General features: G+C 40.2%; 1 protein-coding gene across 2 annotated transcripts; it reads right to left on the bottom strand.

Moving 5' to 3' along the window:
• Positions 1–103: 103 nt before the first annotated feature.
• Positions 104–26,075, bottom strand: LOC131226255 (uncharacterized). Of its 2 annotated transcripts, XM_058222039.1 has the most exons (7): positions 23,799–26,075; positions 9,261–9,351; positions 8,342–8,499; positions 8,152–8,203; positions 7,485–7,567; positions 7,195–7,288; positions 104–1,207 (listed from the first exon to the last, which is right to left on the bottom strand). In XM_058222039.1, the coding sequence occupies exons 1-7, from the start codon at positions 25,536–25,538 to the stop codon at positions 645–647; spliced, it is 2,781 nt and encodes a 926-aa protein (XP_058078022.1). In that variant the 5' UTR covers positions 25,539–26,075; the 3' UTR covers positions 104–644. The 2 variants fall into 2 exon arrangements, with proteins under 2 accessions (XP_058078022.1, XP_058078023.1); XM_058222040.1 differs by lacking the exons at positions 8,152–8,203; positions 8,342–8,499.
• Between the last annotated feature and the right edge of the window lie 1,872 nt (positions 26,076–27,947).

Raw genomic sequence — 27,947 nt, 5'->3', positions numbered from 1 at the left:
GATCTCTAATGTGCATGTATTACTGTTAACTAGAATGGAATGAAATTCATTTTTAAGTGGCAACCAAACCGGACCTACACTACTGCACAAGATTACGCCAATGTGAGTTTGAATCGTAAAAAAAGAATCCATTGATATCAAACTGTCTTTTGCATGCTCTTACTCTACAGTTCCAATTACACGTGCACTGACGGAAGGGATGTGGCCCCTGAATATTACAATCCTCACCATATATCTATCTATACACAAAAACTAATTAAAGAGCTTGAATTCTAAGGATGACAATGTATATGGGCAGAGATGGGCCAGCAAAATGCCAATATAAGCTGCTGCCATTGCTGCGAACCTCACCAGTTAGCTGTCCGTGATCATCGCCCACAAATCCTGAAGTTTACTCATTCTACACATCACCCCCTGAACCCCAACTGCAATGACACACATGCGCCAGATCCTAGCAGCGTGTCATGTGGATTCAGCTGTGTAGATGCCCGGTTCCCATGATCAGGTGGACCACACGTACAAAACGAAAAAACAGTTACAGTCCCAATTCAATGTGAATGTGTGTGGCCTGCCCGATGCACACTTGGATGTAGCACACGTGTGCCAGTGGCACAGGAGGCAACATGTAGGATTAGCAAGCCTCTTCAAATCCGAACTGGCAAGCCAAAATTTTGGAATATCTTGATTTCCCCTCCGAGCCCAGCAGTCACAATCACCATCCCCCAGGCGGACCTGCTGCTAAAAAAGTCACCACTGCTCTGGGAGGAACGCCTCTCTGTCGACAAGACCAGCTTTTCCTCAGGCCACGTTGCAGATGTCCTGTCGGAGAAGTAATTACCATTCGAGTTGGGAACAGCATGCAATGGGCTATCCCCGCAGCCGGATGCAGACGGCGACCCTTCTTGTCTGTTTGCACCCTCGACCCGTACCGGACGGTTGGTTGTAGAGGCTTCGGTGCTCTGTTCGCTGCAACAGGTCTCCTGCATCGCCATTCCCATGGCAACGCCAGGCCAAGGAATGGCCACTGTTACATCTCTACAATGAAAATGTTCATAAGACTGTGTGACTGTGACGCCTTTGCTTCTGCTGGGGCGTGAATCACCATCATATCCCCACACGTACACTTGAGAATCCTCGCTGGCACAGACCACATATTTCCCATTTGCAGTCAAGGAGGCGGAGATTTGGCTGCTTGTATTGCGGAACCCTGCATTGCAAGCACAACAATACCCAATCAACATGGTCTCAGCTTGAAACTCAGGATCTTAGTCTTTCTCATAGTTCTAAAACTCGCTGAATTGACTCGAAACTTGTCAAGTCAACTCAACTCAGTAATATTTCCAGTCGAGTCACTAGGAAACTCATTCGTTGGTCTGACTCGATGTTGACTCATCCCGACTTGCAGTGATTCGAACTGAGTAAGCCAGTGAGTCACAATGTTTTTTTCAATAAAATAATAATTATTATGGTTGATGAGGGGAATTGATCCCACAGCCTAAGAGAGAAGAGAGGTGCACTTAAGCACGTCATCATAGTTCAATGCTTTGAGTTCCATTTTATATTCTTTATACCAATACTAACTATATTTTAGATATCAGTTGGTAATCCAAAAATTTTAATTTATAAATTATTATAAGTCGAGATGAATTCAAGTTGAGTCGCTGAGTCCACCCAACCCGACTAAACATTGCTTAGTCGAGTTTGTGAACTATGGTCTTTCTCACTGACACCAACTGGCAGATTTCACAATCCATATCAAGCCAGAAAGAATTTGTCATATGGGTCATTCTGGTAACCAGATGAATTTATTTACACGAGAAACCCAGTACAACACACTTACCATGTAACAGATTACTTTTTTATTTTTCAAGTGATAATAAGGAATTTTATTGAAAGAAAAAAAAGGCCAAAGGCCAGAGAATACAAGAAAAACTAAAAAGGAAAACAAAACGCAAAAACTTTACAACTCTAACCAACTGCAAACTGATCAGCAACCAGTATATCAGCTGCATGCGCCCTTTCTATTACATTTTGCTATGCCCTATTGAAAGATTCCAATGGACAACCTCTACAGTTCTCAAAACAATGGCTATTTCTCTCCAACCAAATACTCCAAAGACCTACTAATAAACATTGGTGCCAAATTCATTTCCCAACTTTACTTTTGCCCCCTTGGTGCCAAGCCGAAAAGAAAACTGATCCACTGAACTTGGATTAACCAATGAGACTCCAAAAAGAATGAAAAAGCCATTTCAAATCTTCGATGCAAAAGATCCATGTAATAGAATATGCAAATACAGATTCCTTATATAGACAATACCTATGTAAGAATACAGATGCTGCATAGGGGCCAATGCCTTGAAATATACTAATTCAAGAAAATGTTTGAGAACTCAATAGGGGTGCAACTTGAGTTGGTTGGGTCAGGTTCAGGGTCAAACCGAGCCCAACCCAACCTCAAGAATACCCAAACTGCACCCCAACCCAAACTCATCCCGAATACCCAACTCAAACCCATCCCGCAGTACTCAACTCGACCCAACCTGACCCGACTTGACCCAACCCAACCCAAATACATGTAATTATTCCCAACCCGACCTAACCTGAACCAAATTTGCTCAACCCAAACCCAAGCCGAATTCAAGTTGGGTTGGCATTTTTGAACCCAAACCCAGCCTGAGGAGACCTTTACAACCCAATCAGAACTTGGGTTTTAGGTCAGTCAGGTTTAGGTTGACCTGAACCCAAGTTTCAGGCCTTGAACTCATTGCTTGCTTGGATCCTTTTGGCTGGGCCACTCTACTGCTAAGTGCTACTACAATTTTGTGAAGAATTAGATAAGTCGATATTGAGGTCAGCTGAATTCTTTTCAATAGAATCAGCGGACTTGACCCCAAGAGCTAGAACAAGGCTTATGATGACGATTGTAGAATCAGGGGGGCAAACATGGACTTGGGAAAGTTGGAAATGGAGGATGGTTTCAGAATATAGTTTTAAAAAAAAAAAAACATTGTCAAGTAATATGATGTGGATCATGTTTTGATAAAGACGTTATCTAGTGGGTCCTTTAAGGAGAAAAGGGTTTTGGGGATTCCTTAACAATCTTTTTTTTTTTTTTCTGATTTGCCTAGAAATTCTCAGGACTCTCAGTATCTACTGCCAATACATGCAATACAATGCATTTTATACTGTATGATATGATGCAACATCAATGATATTCTCATATATCGCTCAACACATGCAATATTTTCATAGATATGGGAGATTCTTACAATCCCCTTATATATTATGTCAGTCAGTATTACCTGGGCACTTTACTTTCTGGTTTTTTTACTGTGCCAACACTTGGGGACACTTAGACATGCCCAGACATGACATGACACTTAAAAATCTGTATGGGTGAAGTTTCTTAGTGATGTCATCAAAAAGTGCCACGTATCGGACACTTTAAGTGAGGTGTCCAACATATTCTTCACAAAGCTTTCCTTTCATCTTTCTCAATTTTTTTTTAACGTGGCTTTCTTTGTCAAGTCAAAGATGTCCAACGCTTTACCTTGGCACTCTTGTTGCTGAAGGAACTGCTCATAAACATTTCCTCTCTCTAGATATTAATTCATGTTTCACTGTAGGTACCATGAGCCATAACCAAAAAGCATAAGCATTTCTTTTTGCTTTTTGGCCCTTTAATCCTTTAAGAGAGCAAATAACGTTCATACAAACTACCATCCTTCAAGGTGAATATAACTTTTTTCCAAAATTTTGTTTATCGATTACTTGTTAGTTTAGATTACTAGCAATTGGTTTTTACTGGAACTTTGTGAATATTCATTTCTTTTTCTTTTTCTTTCTTTGTTTTTCTTTTCTTTTCTTTTCTTTTTTTTTTTCTTTCTTTCATTTCCTTTGTCCTACCGTTTTCATCATTTATTTATTTTACAAAAATATGTATCTTTCTGAGTACGCAAGTGTCCCTTTGTCAAGATTCTTGGACTTTGCTAGACACTTTGACACTTGGCACCTGTGCCACATGTCCAGGTAGCACTGATGTCGTTAGGCTGCATACTGATGGTATCAGACGATACCATCAAGACGTACAACACTGGTTTTGATAGAATGGAATGTCAGAACAGGATTCATGTAACCGACCTGCTGCCATGTGCATTAGCTAACATGTGCACACATGTCAGCTTAACAGGGAGATGTCAGTAGGGTGCATAGCAATAGTATTGGCAGATACCATCAATACATACAACAATGGTTTTGATAGAATGGAATGGCAGAATGGGATTCATGTACCCAACCTGCTGGCATGTGCATTAGCTAACATATGCATGCATGTGGGCTTAACAGGGAGAGTGAGGGAGGAAAGAAGGGGGAGAGAAACCCAGCAAATAACTTCCAACCTTTCATGTGTGCACGACATCCAACCTATTGAATTGGTTGTCCACATCATGAGGATCACCTTTGGCAAAATTCAGGTACATCCACTCATCGAGGGGACCAAACTTGTATTTTATTATTTAGCAATGGCTAAAATTTGTTTTCTATGGTATGGCCCACCTGATGAGTGTAAGACGCTGATTTTTAGACAAGGTGATCTCCTGGTTAGCCCAACATATTAGAAACGTAGATATATATATATATATGAGGTCAAGCTTTGTGGGCCTCACCATGATGTGCGTTGGACATCCACACTGCATTTGGTGGGTCCCCACTAGCTTATGGGATGTCCCAAAAATCAGCTGCATCCGAAACTCAGGTGGGCCACACAATCTGAAAGTATGTAAAATCATGCCTAAAACATCTAAAAGCATGTGGTAGGGCCCACCTGAGTTTTAGAATAGCCTGAAATTTAGTGTGACACCTCATCCAAGTGGGACATGGACAATGGATGGGTTAGATGTCTGAACCACATCTTTGTGGGCCCCATAAACAACCAGGAAGGTTCCAATGGGTAGGCATCTACTCTCAACTGTTGTTTATGGTGTGGCCCACCTAAGTTATGGATTGGCTTGATTTTTAGGCCCATGATAGGCCATGGAGGGGTGCATCTAATTGATGGTGTGAATGCCTGACACGCATTACAGTGGGGCCCACCTGAGTTTTGGAATGGCCTGAAATTTGGTGTGACCCCTCATCCAAGTGGGACACGCACAATGGATGGGTTAGATGTCTAAACCACATCTTTGTGGGCCCCATAAACAATCAGGAAGGTTTCAATGGGTGGGCATCTACTCTCAACTGTTGTCTATGGTGTGGCACACCTAAGTTATGGATTGGCTTGATTTTTGGGCCCATGGAGGACAACGAAGGCGTGCATCTAACTGATGGTGTGGATGTTTGACACACATTACAGCGGGGCCCATGTAGCTCAACCTCATGGGAAGTTCCCATAAGGTCCCCACACCCAGACATACATATATGGATGGGTGTGTGTGTGTGTGCGTGTAAATTTCAGCATCACAGCCAGTCTTGTGGATATTGTTGCATTCCTTATCCTTGAAATTGCATAGTGAGACAAATACAATAGGCCACTATGTATACCCACCCTCTTCTTTCTATTTTGGCAATACAATAGTACATCTACTTTAAAATGTTCTATTTCCAAGTTATACTATTGTACTAAACCCAAAGTAGGGGAGCAGCTCAGGTGTTTGGATCAGGTAGAGGGTCAACCCAACCCGCAACCCAACGCAATCTGAATTCCAACTCAAGGTGCACAATCCAAACCCAACCTGAATTCCCCTGTATGCAACCCTAAACCGAACCAACCCACCCGACTGGACCCAAACCCATCCCAACCTGACATGAATTCATTCAACCCAAATCGGGTTGGAGTTTTCCAACCCTACCCCAACCCGAGCCAACCATAACTCAAAAAATTAAATATTCAGTAGTTCCATGGTACTTCTATGTTATATTTAAATACGAGTTGCAATTGTTTTAAAAAACGCATTTGGCATAATGTAGATATCTAATTTTCTCCAAATAATTGTGGTAGAAAAAGAAAAAGAATTTCATTGTAATTGTATGCCACTGATAAAGCATTAAAGTCAAACAAAAGCCTTTTAGGGCCTGTTTGGGAGTGTGGATTCAGAACCCCTAGATTTGAAATCCTCCTCTCGTGTTTGGCACCCTGGATTCATAATCCCCTGCAATCCAAAACTAGCTATGCATAATATATTTATAGGGGTTTGAATTTAATTACTAAATCAACTTTAATATCTCTAATTAGTGTGCGTATGTAATATTTGACACGATGGTTATAACAAGGCCATTGAAATATATACTTTGCCTGAAAATGATGAAATTCCAAGTCTCAAATGGGCCACAAGCACAAGATCACATCCGAGTGACTAACCAACAATTTTTAACCATTGATTTACATGGACAATGTTTGGACAGCGTAGATCATTGTATTAAAGTAATTATTGTGATGCAATTGATAATCTGATTGTTTTAGGATATCATCAGTGGGCCATGTGCCCAATAAATTAGCTTAGTGACACACATGTCACACATGCAACTCTTGGAAGGATTTTAGATATAATCCAAGCTTTCACCTTGGATTACAAACCCCCTGTTTGAGGGGATTTGAAACCCCCAGTTACTTTATGGTGCCAAGCATACCAGGGGATTTGAAATCCTCATTTTTCTTAGATGATGAATGAATAGATTCCTACAAGAAAGCAATAAGGGGAATCCTAACTCATCCAAGTTCAAACAGGATCCTAACCTTCAGGCATAAAGTCCACATTCAGTGGAATTCGAATGACAAGTGATTGGATTGGAGTCACTACAGTACAGAAATATAAAAATGCCTACTAGCCAGTGAAATGGCTATTTTACAATTTATAAAATGGAAGTTACCAAGCAAACTTCAAATTTGAAACTCTGACTTTCCTAACAAGAAATAGCTACTAGATTAATCTGAACTGCTATTAGATTTAATTTTGTTGGGTCAGATTGGAGTAGCCAGGTTCACGTTATGATTTTGACTTCATAAACCAGTTTGGGAGAAACCTAAGCATATCACTAAATTGCATGTCATGCACACAGGGAGACTAACGAAGAAGAATGATTTGTTTTCCAGAATGGACTACCTGCTGGTGAATCGTCTCAAATCCTACAACAGTTTCAACAAAAATGATGGACAAGATACAGAAAGGAACAATATATGAAGGTTTTAGCTGATACCTTTGAACTTGTGAATCAGATCAACACCATCAACAACCCTGATTCGAGAATCTGCAGATGTAATAAGCACTTCTGACGAACTCCCTGGGGCAAACTGTATAATGAAACCAATCAGTCAAATGACAAAACATTGCATGCTCAGATTCTGCGCAAACACAAAAATCTTGATTAAATTTTTTTTGTAGCTACTAATGCTGAAAAGGACAGCACATAGAATACATAACATGCAACTATTCATTTAAGTGCAAGATGAGGCACGTCCAAAAGGACACATAATTTCCAATTGATACCTGGAAACTGGTGATTTTCTTGACACCGGATCTCTTTTTCTTGTTTTGTAGATCTATTTGACTTTCCTGATGCAGCTTATTGTCTGAAGGAAGAGAAAGGGAAAACACATGAGTGCAGAGTTAGTTAAATCCAATGACTGCACTGCTTGCACAAAGAAAAGACAAATGAAGCTTATGTAGGCATTTAAATACCCACTAGTCAAAAACTAAGTCACCAAAACTCCAATTTTTTGTCTAGACATTCACATGAGGGTGGGGGTCCAAACAAGTTCACAAGCACATGTGAAATCTCTCATGAGTCATGACATAGGTAAAAAAGGATTTGTTTAAAATAAATAAATAAATAAATAAATTTAAAATTTTTTTTTTAAAAAAAAAAGGTAAAAAGGATTTCATGATATCAAACAATAGAAAAAATCAAATTGGCAAATTTTTTCATATTGATTTCATGACAAGAGGCAAATGATAACTAACAGATAAACAGTCCCTTACATAGAATGATAGCCACAAAATATTTTTCTCTAAAAATTGAGTAACGGAATTAACAACAAAGCTATTGTTCAATTAATATACATTAATATTGACATCGCTAAAATTGCAAAAGATCATATTACAAAAGCACAGATAGACACAAAAGAAATAAAATGTCAATGCCCATGGCCAATACCGGATGTGTTGTATAAACGGCAACTCCCCTTGTGTGAACCAACAAACGCACCCTTCAAAAGCAAACCGATGGAAATCATTGAAGGCCAAATGGCATTCCAAACTAGAATTTCTGCGATGCAACTGTAAATTTCATATTCTATCAATTACTTAAGAAAAAACAAAACTTAGATCAGCAAAAACAACTACACCTGGCCATCTGGCGTGTAGCATGCAGCAGTGACCATCTCATTGAGCTCATTCCAATCAACAACTTTACGATCTAGAATGCTCCATATGCGGACCTTCGCATCTAGGGATCCACTAATGAAGTATCTATCGTCCACAGGATTGAACTGGATGCAAGTAACTGCATCAAAGTAAATCCCGAATGGCATTGTTTAATTAGCTAATGAAGCAGGAAGAAATATTATCATAAGAAGAAATAACCAATCATGAGTGACAAAACCATGCAAAACTTCTTCTTTTTTTGACAAGCAACTCACAGAACTTTATTACCATTTAAAAAAAAAAAAACTAAGCTACATCAGAAAGCTTGGCTGGGGGTGGATGATGAGGAATCATGCCCTAGTCCCTCAGCCAGACATGCCCTCTGAAAAAGACACGGAACAAAACTTGGAGAACAAATATTGAAAAGGTAAAGAGACTTGAAAAACCAAAGCTAATATGATATAACCTAAAATGGAACTGAGTGAGGGTCAGAGCTCTCATTATATAATCATCATCTTCTAAGCCTTATCCCAACCAACTGGGATCAGCTACACGAATCTTGCTCTGCTATTGGACTCTATCACAGACCGTATCTTCAGTTCAGGCCTTGGTTCCTCAAGTGTTTTCTTACTTGACAATCCACCGAGCTATCCAAGTTTTAAAAGCTTATAGTCTGATTTTCCGCTTTTTTAATGGTAGATACAAGTTGCTTCAAATTCAATGATATGAGTGTCTATTTAACTCCGATCCAATTCATATTGAGTCAAGTAAATTCAGTATGTGTCAAAAGTACCCAATTGAGTTTTTAAACACTGCTGAAGTTATCAAGAATCCACCATTTTCATTCTCTTTTATGCATGAGGAATGTACCATGTATTGAAGTGTGCATATTGGACTTACCATAATCACTGTGTGAGAATGTTTTCAGACAAGAATTGCTAGACATGTGCCACAGCCTAACTGTTTTGTCCATCGAAGATGAAAGCAAATGCTGAAAAAGCAAAAGACATCAATCAATTAGAAAAACAATAAATCCTGACAATTGTCAGAAACTCAATAGCATAACAGCTTCCCAGCTAAATATTCATTTATATATATATATATATATATATATATATATATTAGCATCACGAAAAGATAGTAAATGTTGAAAAATGTACATGAAGCTATAATGTTAAGCTACATTAGGAGGGTCTCACTTCTAGGTGGTGAGACTCTAAAAGAGTTTCTGGGAAAAATACAATGGAGAATGAGTTTTTCTTCTTCTTCTTCTTCTTCTTTTGATGGCATTGTTGTTGTTTGAGGTGAAAGTATTATTTTCTTGTTTCCTGAGATGGGATTCAACCCTAGAAGTGAGACTCTTATACAGATTGAGACTCCTTCAGTTCACGTGGTGAGACTCCACTATTCTATCCTTTACCTTTTATTTTGTCACAATTAGAAGTCGGTCTGATCTTCAAAATTGGTACATGTTCATGCCATTTTCAATTGGATTCAGTTGTTGCAGCTTACCGATGTCAACAGTTGGAGGTTAAAGGTATCATCTGTGTTACAGACCCAATTTCACAGCAGCCCTTGTATGGGATGAGAATGAAGAGAGAGTGGTCAAAACATAAAGTAAAAAACAAAAAATTTAATCACCTACAGATGATAAGGAACAAAAGCCTAACTAATCTTCTTCACACTAGCACAGGAAGCACATGTATTGACAAAACTCATGGGTCCACATATGCACCACGGTTTAAAGTATGGCCTGATATGTACCAGTATCAGAGGTGGAAATCAGCAGGTCTGCCTTCGTGGAGTCAGACCAATACATATGCATCCAACCCAGTAATCTATGAGCAATTCTGTCGGCCCAACCATGGTTTGAATCTGAGATTAATTTTGTTCAACAAGTGTGCCGATCTATTATTAGTGTTTACAGCAAATTTTAGGCTAAAAAGGAACTCACGTGAGCCACAACAGTGGAAACAATGGTAGAGAATGCCAAGAACAATATCCAATTCCAGCCCATAAGGTGGATAATATCAAGATTAGTGGACACCAGATATAGCAGGCTGATCCAAAACTTAGGGCCACACCACTTGAATTTAGAGGTTTGGTGTATTTTTACATTATTTCCTCTGGTCCTTTTGGCCCACCTGAGTTCGATCAGCTTGATTTTTTTTAATTCATTATGGGCCACACACGATGCAAAGTTTGGATGCCACACATACATCAAGATGACCCACAAAACACATGACATGATGATGGCATACATGAAATGTGTTTTAGTGTTTGAGAATTACAACAGCTGTACAGCAGGAGCTGCCCTTTCGTTGCTGCGACTGGCTCCTGCTATGATTTTGAACTTGAGGAGAGTTTTTTATACTCTAGCAGAGTATGATGCTTGGTACACATGCACTCAGAAATTGCGCACACGGTATACATTAACTCAAATCAAACCAACTAAATTGTTTGAAGCCACTGTTTCTGAGTTACAGTTCCAAAATCAAATCAGAAGATCAATGTTCAACCCTAACCTCTGATCCGTTGATACTTTTTTTCTTTTTTTTCTTCTTCATTCTTTTTTTTTCTTTTTTTTTTTTTTGGGGGGGTTGTGATGGACGTTCTGAATTCTGATCCATGGATGCTTGTTTGTTGAAATATGACCACTGGATAATGGTGGTGACTCGTCCTTCTTTTTTTTAAAGGATTGTGACTCATCCTTCTCACATGTGACACTTAGTAGATTTGTCCAAACCACCTAAAATATAGGACACACTGTGGATGGGTCATATCTATAAGATCACAGCGATCAATAAATCATAACCATTTATTTTGAAGTAACAATCCTAGTTTCGGGGTATGAGCATACATCAGCTAATACAACTGGTACATACCAGTATCAGCAGTGACTGAGTTGGCACACTGAAATCAATTTTTGAACCTTAGTATCGTATCATTTTTAAACCTTAGTATCATAGAGGTCAAGGAAATATAGCTACTTTTTGGTTTATTAAATCATATCAACAAACTAAATGTTCATTTAGCCTCTTGGTTGCAGATACAGGAGCCTGTTGTGAAACCCCACTTGGATGGGTTTTTTATTTTTTTTTGTGACGACAAGGCATCCCCGCCCCTTTTTAAGGCAAGACCAATCCCTGCAGATGCACACAATCACCCGCAAACCACGTGCATCAGGTAAAGCAAGGGAGGGGAATCGAACTCGCGCATGTGGGGAGCAAACCCACGATGCTAACTATTCAACCAAACCCCGGTCGGGTCCCACTTTGAATGGGTTTACCAGAACCGTTGACCAAAAATGGATTTTAGAGTCAACTAAGGTTCTTGTTTGAAAGAGACACCCAAATTGCTACATGCTGGATGCGGACTATGCAGAGCTTTGACCCTGTATAACCAAACCACCAGCAGGAATCAACCTACTCCATCTGGACAAAAACCAGACTTATGAGCTAAGTGGGACCAACATTAAAACAGTATCAAATTATGTGTATTTCACAATTTTGGGAAATCTCTGAATTGCCACTGAGAAGCAACCTATTTCTGGAAATGCAAAACATCCTATTCTGACAATGAAGATTTGACCTGACTTAGTCTCCCCATAGCCTTCCCATCTACGAAGTCAGACTAGATGCTAGAACCATACCTCAGACAAAAATACCATTTTTTAAATGCTAGTACCTAGGACACAAAACCCATTCTTCATGTGGAATTACGAAAACTTTCTTGAACACCTTTTTGCATGGATGACACTGCCCTTCCACTCACATAAACTTGATTGAAGTTTCTAGATCATCCCAATTCCCCAATGACTTATTTACCCTTAAAATCTTGGCCTTTAGCAATGCCCACTTCTCTCCATTGAGGAAGAGTTCCAAATCACTAGAGTGACCAAACATTAGAGCACATCCCCACCCATCAAACCACATGTGACATTTTCAAGGTCCCAATCATCATTTCACCACCATCATATATGTCGCAAGCTTAAGGTTTCCCAAATTATATACGAGATAGAAATTATCTTGATTGCCTAGCAAAAAGCTTAAGGCATGAGTTCTAAGGTTTGGTATTATATCAATGGCAGATGGATCAAAGATTTGGGGCAAGATCTTGTAGGAGGGATCAATAGTATTTAAGTGATAGAGTTCACTTTTGGGAAGATCCTTGGCTTGAAGATGTTTAGCAGAAGATACCCAAGCTGGTGCAAGATAACGGCAAGTTGATGATGCAAAATTTAGCACTCAGAATTTACCGAGCAAGTCAGACTTGTGTGGAGCACTTTATTCAAAAGAAACCTCAATGATATACAAATTGACGCCGGAGCTCATAGGTAAACAGTAAACTAGACTCTCCCATTCGCTTGATGAAGAGGATTATAGAATTTGGAGATGCATCCCGGTACTTTTCATCAAAGTCATTCTTCCAAGTCATGGCAAATATGAAGCCCTCGCTTCTCTTGGTTCCTTTTGGAAGTCAGAGGCTCCCTTGAGAGCGGTGGCATTTGTTTAGTTGGCCTTGTGTAAATGTTGTTTTCAATGTTACCTAGACAAATGGCAAGGGTGCCAAGTGCAAAAATGTCTTGAAGTGCTTGGCACAGCAAACTTCTAAAATCTAGGCAAGGGTACACTCCCATACACAAATAAATAATAGTTTACTAGACAAAATAAAACAATGAAAACATTAAATACAAAGGAAATTAGAAAGAGTATTCACATAGTTCTAATGGAAAAAATTACTAGTAGTTTAAACTAACAAACAATTGATTAACAAAACATTTAAAACAAAAAAACAAAATCATGTATAGTTATCTTAGGAAATAGTAGTTAGTTCTTATGAACATCTAGAGCCCGGGCACGGGGTGAGTCAACTCGGTAGACTCAACTCGTCCGACTCGTTCAGACCTGACTCAACCCGAACTGAGTGGGTGAGTCGATCCGAACCAAGTAGACTTCACCCAATCCATACTCAAACCAAGTTGAGTCCGGGTCACCCAATAACTCGACTCAACTCGACCCGAAATCCAACTTAGTACTGACTCGACTCGATCCGAAACCCGACTTGACTCAGGTTCGGGTAGTGTGTGTGTGTGTGTGTGTGTAAACTAAATATAATCTAACCTTCCTGCACCCAACCCGACCTGACCTCTCCCCCTCCCTCCCTCCCTCCCTCCCTCCCTCCCTCCTTAACCGAACCCGACAGCCAGAGCTGGAGCAGCATCAAAATCAAGATATAAGGACAGTCTTATAATGTAAAGTTTTTTTTTTTTTTTTTTTGTAGTGATTTGTTTCGTATCAATTCCTTCCTCGCCACCAACCGATCCCGCGGAGAATGTATGCACCTGAAACAACACTTCATTTAGTCATTTCATCAAACGCTCGGTGAGCAACATCAATATCAAAATAACCGAGTCACCAAGCCGATTCGATCCAAGTCGATTCGAGTTGAGGTTCGATTCGAGTCGACTCGAGCTCGGGCAAGCACTAACTCGACTCGAAATTTTTTCGAGCTCCAAAAACCAGCTCAACTTGGTCCAAATCCAATTTCGAGCCAAGGCAAGTCGAGCTTTTCCGAGTCGAGTCAAGCAAGCTGACTGAGCTAACTCGACTCGTGTACAGCTCTACTGAAAGCCGCTCACCACCACCTAGCCAACCTCCTCCTCTCTCTCTCTCCACTCCCTCCCTCATTTCCTACACTTAACGGTCCTGACCCGACAACCACCAGCTTGGCCACTCGTCTCGACTGAGCAGCTCAGTCGCTCCCAACTAGCCCACCCGCTCGTCGCCGACTCTCAACAGCTACCCAGCAATCTAAATCAATTAATCAAGGTAATTTTACGTTCATGAAGACTTCTATTACATGATTTTCATCTATTCTTGTAAAATACATCATGCTAGGGTATTCTAATTTGTGGGTTTTGCGAAATTGTGGTCGGGTAGAGTTGAATGGACAAATTGGAATGGGTTGGGTGCTTGTATTTGGTATAGGCTGGCTGTGGTGCATCCGGGCTGGGCAAGGTGTTCCATATCCGTTACGATATGCCCATAAAAGCCGATACGTATATATAACGGCTATAATTGTTATGTGATACAAGAGTGAAATGGGACAATTAGTTTTTAGGGACCGTATTGGCCGTTACGGTGGCTATTACGGGCATAACAATTGTTTCCCCCATAACGGTCGAAAAACGACTAATTTTTTTCTATTTAAATCAAATTTTCTCCTTTTTTTTTTCACTTTTCTCGTTCCAAAATCTCTCCTAGATCATTTTACAATAGATTTTGACCTCTCACTATAGTTTTTAAGATTTAAACCATATATTAAAGTGATTTGAGCAAATACGGGGCCCGATGGCCTTTTTTAAATTTTTTTAAAAAAATGGAAAAATAGTATTTGTGCCTCTTTTTTTTTTTTTAAATTTCTAGTTCTAAATCTAATGCTTGATTGTGATGTGCAAGGTGTCCTGTATTCGTTATGATACGGCCGTATCGGCCGTTACGTAACGGTAGGCAAGCATGCGATTCTGTAACCGTAATGGCCGTTACGGGCCATAACGGCCGTTACGAACCCGTAACAACTGTTACGGAAATAGGGTTTTAAAAAAATAATAATTTTAAAAAAAAATGCATACCTTTTTTTTTTCTTTTCTTTCCTTCTTCTTCTTCTTCTTCTTCTCGGGTTGCGGCTGCGGTTGCGGCCCCCCTTCTCATTTTCTCCGTCTTCTTCTTCTTCTCGGGCTGCGGTTGCAGCTCTTGTTTTCCCCTTCTCTCTCATTTTCACTTTCTTTCCCTCTCGTTTTCTTCTTCTCTGTCCATTTCCCTTTCTTTCCCTCTCATTTTTTCTTTTTCCTTCTCATTTCACTCTCCCTCTCTCTCGGTCGGGAAAAGAATGGAAGCGGATTGGCTGGTGTACCACACACCAGCTATATCGCTATTGTAGGTACATGTCGTGCGAAGACGAGCATTAACGCTGGAAGCGGATGGGCTGGTGTACCATACAGCAACTATATAGCTGCTGTAGGTAAGTGTCGTGCGAAGACGAGCACTGACGCTCCTCGAGCTCTGAGCTGTACGAACGGTTCAAAGGAGATCAAAGTTACATGGGCCCCGTAGTGATGTATTTATTATATCTAAACCATTAATCTATTTTTGGAGATCATTTTAGATCATTATCCAAAAAATGAATCATATCCAAAGATCAGGTGGACCACACCACAAATAGTAGTGGAGATAATGATTTTCACCGTTAAACAATTCGTACGGCCCACCATAACATTTATTTTCAATCCAATCTGTTCATAAGGTCACAAAGACCTGTATGAAGAGGATTTTTTTTTTTTTTCCTCATATTGATCCAAAACTTCTGTGACCCCAAAAAGGGTTTCAATGGTAGACGTTCAATTCCCCACTAGTTTTTGCAGTGTGGTCCACTTGATAGTTAGATCTGTCTTATTTTTCGTCTCAAGCCTTAAGACGAGCTCGCAGAATGGATGCACGGTTTAGATATAACACATACCACATGATCAGACCCACAGAACTTGCTGACGTCAATACAGCAGCTATATAGGTGAGGTATACCAGCCAATCCATGCTACCCATCAGTCTTTCCTCATCATTTCAAGGCATGGTCCCTAAAATGACGCAGATCCAGATCTCAAGTGGACCACACAGTAGGATTGAATGCCCACTGTTAAAAACTTATTATGGCCCACTGTAATGTTTATTTACCATCAAAACTACTGATAAGGTTGCATGGACTTGGATCAAGGAAAACAAAAGTCGCAGCTTAAAAATAAAAATATATATATATATATAATAATTAAAAAAAAGTTTTAATTGTGGGAATTCAATCCCTACTGTGTGGTCCACCTTAGATATGGATCTACCTCATTTTTGGACCATGCCTTAAAATGATTTGATAAAACGGATGGATGTCATTGATATACAATACATACATCGTGGTGGGCCCTATGTACATGGCCGTAAAAATTGTCCATGAGGCATACATTATCTCAAAATTAATAAATTAAATTATGGCACTATTGTTGCCATGTCACAATTCCAAAATTAAATTATTTAAATGATTTTCACCATTAATTTGCAAACACTTGTTTTGCTGAAATAGGATCATTTAATATTTTTTTATTTATCACTATTCAATAAATATCCACCAATCCATTAGTGAGATAAGTGCCAATAGATTGCATGAATTTAACATTGATTTGGGGCATCAAATGGTCCACCAAATCAGTTCTAAATCAACAACACTATTTACTTGAATATAATTTCAAATTTTTTCTTAAGATTTATTGGGAAAAATTATATTAATTTGTTAAATATATGAATTATATAATTGGACATAAAAGTCCCTAGATTGTATGTTGAAATAAAATGTACACAAGTCACAATGTAATACACCAAACCTACAAATATGAGATATTTTGGTATTCGATTCATTCTAATTAATTCATATTGATATTATATAGTTAAATAATTAAATATAAAATATCTATAGCTAATACCAGGTTGTCTGGTTCATAAATTCATCAGATAGTCCGATACAGCTTCTCACCAAAGAGTGGACCGTTACACAACCATAAACATGTTCCAATTTATAAATGAATGCATATTTGGAATGCTTAGAATATTCCGCATTTAATCCATATTTTTTTGGCAAAAAAAAAAAATTTGCACCGTTACGGACTGTTATGCCCCCGTATCGCCGATACACCCCCGTATCGGTTTCGGTATCGGTGGGCACCGTTACGCTAACCGATACCGATATGGGATACCTTGGTGATGTGTAAACATTAGATACATATAATCATGTTCACAAATTCACTAGACATGCTAATACAACACTCTCACCAAAGAGTGGACCGTTACACTATCATAAACATGTTCAAAAACAAAAACGAATACATATTTGGAATATTTACAATATTCTGGATTTTCTAAATATTTTTTCAATTTTTTTCTGGCAAAAGAAAATTTTCAACCGTTACGATCGTTACGCCCACGTATCGACTGTTATGACCGATACCCGTATCGGTAATAGTGGTGACCATTACAACCACTGTTATCAATAAGGAGTACCCTGGGCTCAGGCTGAGTCATTTCTAAACTATAAACCCTAAACGGCTAAACCTAAACCCTTGTTCCCCTAGCCCCTTATTGCTTAGCTTATTATTGTGCATTAGACAATTAGCCTAATGTTGTTTATTTTTGTGAATTATGAATTACATTGCTTATTGCTTAGTTTATTATTGTGCATTAGACAATTAGCCTAATTTTGTTTATTTTTGTGAATCAAACAATTAGCAGTTTATTTTTGTGAATTATGAATTACATTGCTTATTGCTTAGCTTGTTATTGTGTATTAGACAATTAGCCTAATGTGGTTTATTTTTGTGAATTAGACAATTAATAGTTTATTTTTGTGAATATGGATAACATTGCTTATTGCTTAACTTATTATTGCGCATTAGACAGTTAGCCTAATGTGGTTTATTTTTGTGAATTACATGAAACACATCTGCAAGCGATTGTGTGATAACAATTTTGTGCAACCAGTTTAGAGCCACTAGTGACTTGTATTTCGGTAGGAAAATATTTCATGTTGGGTGTTGTGCATACATCATAAACTTGATTGTACAAGATAAGCTTAAAACATTTGAGCCAACGATCGAGAACATAAGTAATGCAAGTGCATTTTTACACCGAACTCGAGTGGGGTGACCTGTGGGGTGCAGGGGCACAATTTGGGTGGGCAACTCGTGTAAGGCAGACCCCACACGTGTGAGGCGGGTGGCTCATGTGAAGCGGAACACATGTGAAGTGGGGCCCATGAGGGAGGTTCGGCTGAGGTCAGGCATACTAGACTCGGTACTGAGTTGGGTCGAGTTTGGGTCAGGTCTATTTCAAAACCGGGTCATGTTAGGTCAGCCCGAACTCGGTCCAACTTGACTCGATGCCCAGCTCTATGAACATCATTTGTTCTATTAAAATATTAGAACCCAAACAAAATAACAAAAAGGATAACAAAGCATATACCCTTTATATATGGATCACAATGCCTATAATGGAATGAACTGGAATCTAGAAAGAGAGAGAAGAAGTCCTTATAGGAAATCTTCAAGAACAAGAGAATGAGGCAAGCTCGGGGGCTAAAAGAGAGATCTTTGAGGTGACAAAATAAATTTACACAACAAAAAAATTGAGAAAATTGAAATGTTTGTGCAGAAAAATGTTTGGACACCTCACGTCAAGTGTCAAATATGTGGCACTTTTCGATGCATCACTAGGATACTATCCGTACAAATTTTGAAGTACCGTAGAGTGTCCAAGTGTCGGAACGCAAAACCCTAGAAAGTAAAAGTGTCCAAGTAACACTGATTGTTTTTATAATAAACAAAAGGCATTTGCAATGGAGACCAAGAACTACACTGGTCAGGAGTGACCGGGTTCAAGTTGAAGGCTTTAAAAGGGCAAGTGAAGGTCCAAAAGGAAGTGGGTGGAGGTAGTAAGAAAGACTTGAGGACCTATGATTTAACTGAGGACATGATCTATGAAAAACTGGAATGGCATAAGAGGATTCATGTAAATGATCCAAATTAGTTGGGATAATGCTTTGATGATGATGACGATAAAAGAATGGGGGTCTTTTCTTACCCCAGTTCCAAAAGATGTGCAAGGGCAAATCAGAAGACGAGTCTATCTACCACCACTGCTTTCATTGCCCTGTGTTTGTCTAATTGGGGAGTCAAGTTTTCAACTTTTTGTTATTGTTTGGATTTCGACGGAGAAGCTTAACGATACGATAAGAAGTTGGAAGTGGCCCTTTCAAGGAAAGGGGCGGGATTCTATGGTATTTGCTCCCCGATGCCTTATGCTGGGAGCATGGGATATTTGAAAGAAAAGAAACAATCAAACTTTCAAAGCTATATTGATTTTGAGTTTCGAATTGCATGCTACAATCAAGAGACATATCATTATGTAGGCCCTCAACTACTCAATGTTCAAAAGCATTTCAGTTTTTGGCCTCCATAGAGATTGGTTTGCCCAATACAAGTCACTAAGGTTACCTGATGTTCCACTCCAATGGGTGGATGGAAGATAAATTTTGATGGTTCTTCTTTTGACAACCCCTTCCTTTGGGTATCGGGGGGATCTTAAGGTATGAAAAAGGCGAAACCATTTCTGGCCTATGCAGGCCCCATTCCCCAAGGTGTAGCTCACATAGAAGAATCTCTATATCTAAGGAAATCTCTTTGAATTTTGGCTACAGAGCCTCATGGTAAGGTCATTACAGAAGGCGACTCCTTCAACATCATAAGGTGGGCGAAAACAGTTGGACCTGAACCATAGGATCTTCATTATGTTTTCAATTAAATTAGAGCCCTCTCCTCATGGCTAAATACATCATTTATCTCATGTCAATAGAGATGCTAAGGACACGAAGGGGTAGGCATCTAGCTGCTTTGCATTGGGAATTCATCCCCTCAACATAGTTCCATCAATAATTTTAGTCATTGCTTTCTTCAAAAAAGAACAAAAAAGGAAGAAGAAGAAGAAGAATTATAGGAAAAAAACTAGGCAGGGTCTGTACCTTAGTAAACTCCATGCATGTAATAAGTTGAAGTAGAATAGCAATCTTCTGTACAATTTGCTAGTTTATTCACACATCATCTGGCCTCTGAATGGCGACAACAGTTTACATCTGCCAACTGCTAAGAAGGGTAAGAACTAAAAAGGGAGTGTGTAGAGCATTTCTTGACTTGTCGACATCCACAAAAGAGGAGGTGCCTTCTTCAATCATCTAACAGCATTGAGATAATCTCCTATCTATACTGACAAAGAATCTCATCATGTAATTTGATCCTATGCCAAAAGTTCTGAAACATCTCCCCCAACCATTCTCTTCCTCAAGATCAAAACAACTAGAATTACAAAACTGAATACCCACCAATCAAAAGAAAAAAGAATGATGCTGTTTAATGGTGTCATCCCTATCGCAATTGGCTTGCTCTTATGTTCAGGGAATGCATGTTCCTCAGCCATTCCTTCTCTTCAGAAGTTGATGTCAATGTCAGAAGCTGCAACCCTCGTCCCTGATGATGTCAACACCTCACAAGATCTTATGTTTTTCTAGAGACTATTCCTTTCCATGGAACAGAAGACCACATACACCGTCATCATTGTCATCATCATGGTGGTGGTTGTCGTCATCGTCATCAGTGTCATCTTAGCCTTTCTTCTAGCAATTTGGGGTCGTTAAATGGTAGATTGGTAGAAGCGTTGCGACCAGCTGCCAACCCAACATAAGCCTTCCTGTTTTACCATGGCTATAGAAGCAGCCTTGGCAGAGGCTCACAAGAGAAGGCCATAGATTAGTTTCCAAAAATGGCCCCTTTTCCATAGCAAGGGAGGTCACCTGGATTTCATTCTAAATCAATCACAAGTAACATTCCAATGGAAGTTTGAACTCTTCAAGAGTCGGAGCTGATCACAAGCTACTCCAGCCTCATTCCAACAGACTATTGGTAGAGCTCCTGGATTCCATACCAATAGATCTTTCACTCTCTAGTGTCTATTAGTTCAGAAAAACAGCATCCTCAAGCCTCAAATCCATGGCTCCAATGAGAACATACATCCTCCAGCTGAATTTGCAATTCAAAAGATCTATACATTATTTTCTTCAATCCTCACCAGTGGAGTTCCCAGATTATTTTTAACACTCTAGTTTCCACTAGTTCAGAATGACAGCCTCCTCAAGCCTCAAAATCATCTATCCAATGGAAACAGACATTGCCCAGATAATTTTTGCAATTCGAAAGAGTCTCAGCTGAACAGGCCTCCTCAAGCTCAAATTCGTGGTTCCAATGAGACCATACATCGTCCAGCTGATTTACCAATTCAAAATGGTCTCTGCTAATTCAGAAGAATAGGCATTCTCAAGTCTCAAAGTTGTGGCTCTGATGAGAACATAACCTCCAGCTGATTTTGCATTTCAAAATCTGACGAGAACATACTCAAGTCTCAAAGTTGTGGCTCTGACAAGAACATAACCTCCAGCTGATTTTGCATTTCAAAATATTCATGTATGGTTTTAATGAAGGGGCATTTTCACACCGGGCTCAAGTGGGGTGGCCTGTGGGATGCGGGGGCACACTCGGGGTGGGCGACCCGTGTGAGGTGGGTGGCTTGTGTGAGGCGGAACCCGTGTGATGTGGGGCCCACGAGGGGGGTTCAGCTGAGAACCTAACAACCCATGAGATGTGGGGCCTGGGTTATGAGATAAAGGGATTGATTCGCCATGCTCTATCAGTTCAAGCTTTTAGAGCAAGTGGCTAGTTGTCCTCCATCAAATTGGTATCAAGGCAGGAGGTCTCGTGTTCGAGACTCCTCACCAGAGGTGATTAATGCATGGGCATTTTAACACTGAGATGGAGTGGGGTGGCCTGTGGGATGAAGGGGCACACTCGGGTTGGGCAACCCGTGTGAGGTGGAACCCATGTGATGTGGGGCATCAAGTTTGCTTCACATCAAACCTCACAATGTTCATTCACACAATCAAGAAGACCCATCCCTTGAATACATTTCTCTACCGTGTTCAAAACCCATATGCTTAACCCTTCTTTTTTTTTTTTGAAGGGTCAAAGAATTTTATTAAAAAACCTACTAGCAAAAGCTAAAGAGGAGAAAAAACAATAAGAAAAGGGGAAACGCCCGCAAAGCGGAAAAAACAGCAAAGAACCCAAAAAGGCCTCTATGACTCAGTCCAATCGGAAAACAAATGATTAATCCCCATCACAACCGGTTGAAAAGACCACAATTGGTTACAAAAATATCACCGATTTCTGTCCCCCCCAATGAACCACCATATCGTTGGTAACGACAAGTGCCATCTCGACCGTGATTGCTTCCCCCCGCCGCCCTTGTGCCAAGCCCAAACTTAATGACATATATCCCTATCATAATATCAAGAAAATGAATTTTATGGAAAAAGGTCTACATAATTAAAGACATTTTTAAACAATAAATAAAAACAAAGGCAAAAGATCATAGCATGTAAAGGGAGATGATTCCAATACAAAGGGAATATGTTATTGGCACTCCCACTTCGACAAGGGAGTCATTTTCTTTTGGTATGTGACTAAGTTAATATGTTTGACCTAGATACTGCATCACAAATATCATAAAAATCTCTGCTCTATATAATGTGAGTAGCCAGGGCAAATTTTTCCACGCAATTAGTTCCAAATGGCATAAATCTTGTGTTATTCAAGGACATGAGAAGGGTTTTAGGCCAAAAGGTTGGGCATTTAGGCAAGTTAGTGAAGCTGTGTGGCTGCGTAGCCATTGGACAACACTTCCTTTCCTTTTACAATGAGAAAAACTTTGATACTCTGGCAGAGAATGATGCTTGATACGTAGGCATTAAAAATCATGTAACTCGAAACAAAAAGGTTGAAATCATAGGGCCCTTATTTGAATGGTCTTAAACAGAAAATTGCATTGATTTAATTTCTTTAAGTGGTTGATGGATATTGAACAACGGTCCAAATGAAAACAACCAACGGTACAAATTTTATATATATATATATATATATATATATATATATATATATATATATATATATATATATATATATATATATATATATAGCTTATTCAAAACCTGCCCTGGTTAAATCAATCTAATTTTTTTACGATGAGCTCTATAATGTGGTCTGACGACCTGGACAGTTTGATTGATTTAATGTATTCCACATGTACAATTTCAAAGTGCTTGAGTATCAAACAACTTCCCTTCCGAACCCGCCTCTCCACTCATCTCACATGGCTTGCAAACAGCCTCCTCTCTCCACATGCATTGCACGTGCCATATCTTCAAGTAAAGGATAACCTCCACAGTTGGATTCTTTTGATGACACCAACTTACCAAATTGTGGATATCCAAATTCGAACCCTTTATTTGGCCTTGCAGGCAAAGTTAAGTCGCTGATGGATTTTGTCGACTGTTTGAAACAAAAGGACAAAAGGAACTACATATCCAAAATTCCATTGGAAACAAGTGTCGATGGAGAAGATTTTTTTTTTTTTTTTTTTAAATGTATAGAGAAAGATGTTGAGTTATGGGTACAAGTTTCAAGCATGACAGGAATCGGGTACACCGAACTCTCTAAACCCAAAATTCTCAGGATAATGGTACGAGAAGGATTGGTTACACAAATGTATAAATATTAAAACAATTATCACACAATATTCACAGATTATGAATTACTAGCATGTCTACAGTTCAATAACTGAAAGAGTCATATATGACAAAAGAAATGTCCATTGGTCAAAGCATTTGATACCAACGAGGGGTAAGGAATCATCAATCAAAAGAAATAATGCGTGGATAAAAAGCCATGCTAGAGTAGAGGCTGACCTGAGATTTGGACCATGATAGATCCAGCACATCGGCAAGGTGGCCTTTAAACGAGCAGATGGGCTTCTCCGAAAGCGCAAACACGCTCTCTGGCACCACCACATGGTCCAAGTGCAAAGATTTCCTGTTGTAAGAGACCTTTGATCTCCTCTTTTTCTCCAAATGGCTCTCTGTATTTGAAGAAACCAATGTTGGTTCGGGTGACCCATTGCCACCAAAGAACGGAATTGAATTCCCATCTTCAAATTTCTCTGTCAGAAGATCACCCTTCCTCTCGGATTCCACAACCTGCCAGATGTGAATTACACGATCCTCCCCAGCACTTGCAAGATATCGCCCGTCTGAGCTGAATTTTATGCTCCAAATGGACCCGTTGTGGGCCCGAACCTCTTGGCTCATGTAAAGTGCTGTAAGCTCTTTGTAAGGTTTGCCATAGTTTCGGACCTTGGTCCTCTCAGAAGTGTGAGAAGAGACATCCTGACTGTCATCCGTAGCAGAACTTGACCTCCTCCCGCCTTTCTCTGATGAAGTATCCCTCTCATCGCTGCTCCGCCTCTCCCTGTGGCCTGTCATGGTGCTGGCAACGTGCTTTATGCTCTTCAGCCAACCACCCCCTTTCTTCTTCGATTTGGATCCGCCACTTTTCCCGCTCGAATCCAAATCATCTTTCTTCCCACTGCCCAATGATTCTTCGAAGTTCTGCCTCCGCATCAATTCTTGAACTATAGGGGAATGGCCCACAGACATCTCAAATTCCTCACGGGTGAGCTGGCGGCCCGTCCCAACTTCTCTGAGCTTGTTCCACATGCCATCCTCCCCAAACTCATTTACCACAAACTCCTTTCCATTGTCGAGATTCTTGATTGTGCAAAGGCGGTCCCGGCCAATACTGTCTGGATCGTCATCATTGGCTGTGACAACATGGGAGCTAGCAGGGTGTGTGGGGTCCGCTCTCCGAGATGATTTCCCAATTGGGGGTTTATTGGGTGAGGCGGCATTGGCAACCAGCAGCGAATTAGTGTCGTTGGTTCCATGTTTGGAGTGGAGAAAGGTGTAAGGGGTATTATTGCTATCACTATGTACAGGACAAACGGTCACAGGATCGTCTGATTGAAATAAACGAATGGATTGAATTGAATGAATTGGAGGGAAGGAGGTATCAAGGTGATTGTTTGAACAGTTGGAAGAGTTTGAAGCTGAAATGGTGGCTGGGCCACTGTCTGACCTGGATCGAGGAATGGGCGAATTGGCGCTTGTGCAGCCCTGATTCAACTGCAGCTGGTCGTTGCACGATGCAGATCGCTTGATCTCCACAGTCCTGCTACTGCCGGAAGAAGAGGGGACCTGTGCATCACCACCACCACCACCACCGTCATCGTCCTCAATGACAGCCATGGACTTCAGCCTCGCGAGGGTTCTGTCATTGCTCAGACCCAACTGCTGGAGGAGGCGCCTGCGGCGCTCCTCAACCGGCGCGGGCTCCGCGATCCAGACGTCGTAGACAGCCATGTCGGGAATTTGATTCGGCGGCGATGATGAAGGCAACGATTGCACATAATCAGCGAAAGGAGGAGGGCCTCTCCTCCTCCTCCTCCTCCTCCCTCCAACACCGACCTGGTCGGTTTCAGAGGACGAGGACGACGGCGAAGACGACGAAAGGATCCGATCAAGAGATTCAAAGAAATGCTCTTCTTCTTCTTCTTCTTCTTCTTCCTCTTCTTGGTAATGAGAATGGCTCATGGTTGGGGCATTCCCATCTGAATGCCCCACCCCCACAAGATAGAAGGATCAGATCGTATCCCCTTCTCACCTCCTTTTTCCTCAAATCCTACCACAGCCGTTGTTAAATCAGAAAGAAGAAATGAAAATCGGGTTTTGAGAGATCCGACAAAGACAGAAACACAGACAGAGAGATTCGAATCCGAAACCCGATAAATCCCTTTTCGATCTCGGAGTCAGGGAACGGATCCGATGTCTACCTCCCTCTCTCTCTCTCTTTCTGTCTCGAGAGATGGAGAGAGATAGAGAGAGAGAGAGAGAAAAGACAGAATACAAAAGAAAAGAGTCTGAGATACAGAGAGAAAGATAGGAAGAAAAGGAGTAACGAAGCCCTATGCTTTTGTTGTAGTCGTTGCTTTCGTTGTAGTTGTTGTTGTGGTTGAGGGGTGTTTGGCTGTAGTAGATCTGAGCCCTACTCTCTCTCTCTCTCTCTCTCTCTCTCTTCTTCTTCTTCCCTTCTTTTATTATCGTCCCTCGCTATCGTCGGTTAAGTAACTGCAATTCCTTTTTCTTCTCTTTCTTACTATTATTATGGCTCTTCTTACTGTTACGATATATGGAATTACAATCCAATAGCCGATTTCCCGCTACCGGAGATCAAGCCGGAGATTCGTCGTACGTGTGACAGGTGGCACGTGTGAGTAAAAAAAAAAACCACGATCTTTGGGGTCCACAGTTTTGTGTATGTGAAATCATCTCCGTCCATCGTGGATAATACTTATCTGTACCGTTCAAACCAAGACATCTAAAGATCATGCAGTATGGCCCACTTGGGTTTTGGATGGATGATTTTTGGTTTTTTCCTTGACCCTGATGAACGGGCTTGATGAGAGATATAAGCTGTGGTAGCCCCACACACGGTCTCCTGATTTGTTTACTGTGGTGTGGCCCACCTGATTTTTGGGTTTCATCTCAGGGCTAGGCATGGATGAATGAACGTGATGGACGGAGTGGATTTAACATGTGGTGGCCCTGAATAGCTTGTTTACGGGCCGCATACAAGAAGTGCTGTAGGACGCGGTTTGGATACTGGTCGGTAGTCTGGGCCCACCATCATGTATGTGTCTCATCCACACCGTACATCCATTTTTATATCATTTTATGAAATTAATGAAAAAATTTAGGCAGATCTGAAACTCAAAGGAGCACTGTCACACCAAATAGTATTGATTGAATGCCCACCGTTAAAAACTTCTCAAGGGCCAAGAAAGTTTTGGATTAAGCTGATATTTATCTTTTCCCTTAATCCAGGCTGTATGACCTAATCAACGGGTTGGATGTTAAATTAATATTACAGTGGGCCCTAGGAGGTTTTAATGGTGAATATTTAATCACTACTGCTTTCTGTGGTGTGGTCCAATTGATATTTAGATCTGCGTCATCTTTGTAAAAAAGCACTAAAATGATCTATAAAAATGAATGGACGGCGTGGATCAGAACACCGACCTGCTACTGTGACACTGGATAAACCGCGTACAGCAATGTATGAGGTGACTAGTATGCTTGGAAGGGGATGTGGCCCAGATCTTGCACGCTCGTGCTATCTGAGCTATTCTCCACGCGTGCATTGTCACACATGCAGGGTATCCAAGCCGCTCATTAGGTAGGCCCCACCTTGTAGTCAGTCCACTTATCAAGTGTTGCCCGTTGATTAAACTGGGACGCGTGCATACATTATATGCCGGGCCCACCTCACGAACAGCTTAGAATGAAACACGTGTAACACGTATCACATATCCGAACCATTCATTAGCACAACTACATAGGCCTGTTGGGTCTTACTAAAAAAAAAAAAAAAAAACCCACGTGTTTGATACTCCAGCAGAGTAAGTCGTCCATCCGTTTTTCCACACCAGTTTAAGGCACCAGTCCAAAACCCTATCACTAAAAACTTTCTAAAGCCCACCTTTTATGATTTTGTAATTTTTATTTTTGTTGATAAGGTTATAAAAATCTGAAAAAAAAATTAAGAAAAAAAAAAATACAATCTATCCTATTCAAAATTTTTGTAACCCATCATCAATAGTATATCACCACTTAAGCACTCAATCTAATTCAATTTTTAGCTCATCTCTTAAAATGATTAAAATAATTTAAAAATATGGATGGACAACTTGGATATAAAATACATACATCAAGATGGGCAATGGAGACTTATATAGAGGCAATTTGGAGTGTAGGTAAGTATAAGTTGGGGCATATTAAAGGAGCGTTGTTTTTATGATAGCATAGTAAAACTATATAATTTCATTTTACAAGTTATAATAGTATCTTTTGCTCTTTCTTTGATTTTGGTGATTACAAATATCAAATTGTTGAATTTTAATATATTTAAATATCCGGTTATCAATACTAAGGTGGTGATCCAAA

Source organism: Magnolia sinica, chromosome 14 (genome assembly GCF_029962835.1).
Source record: "Magnolia sinica isolate HGM2019 chromosome 14, MsV1, whole genome shotgun sequence".
Classification (NCBI taxonomy): Eukaryota; Viridiplantae; Streptophyta; class Magnoliopsida; order Magnoliales; family Magnoliaceae; genus Magnolia; species Magnolia sinica.
This window is presented reverse-complemented; position numbering and strand designations above follow the sequence as displayed.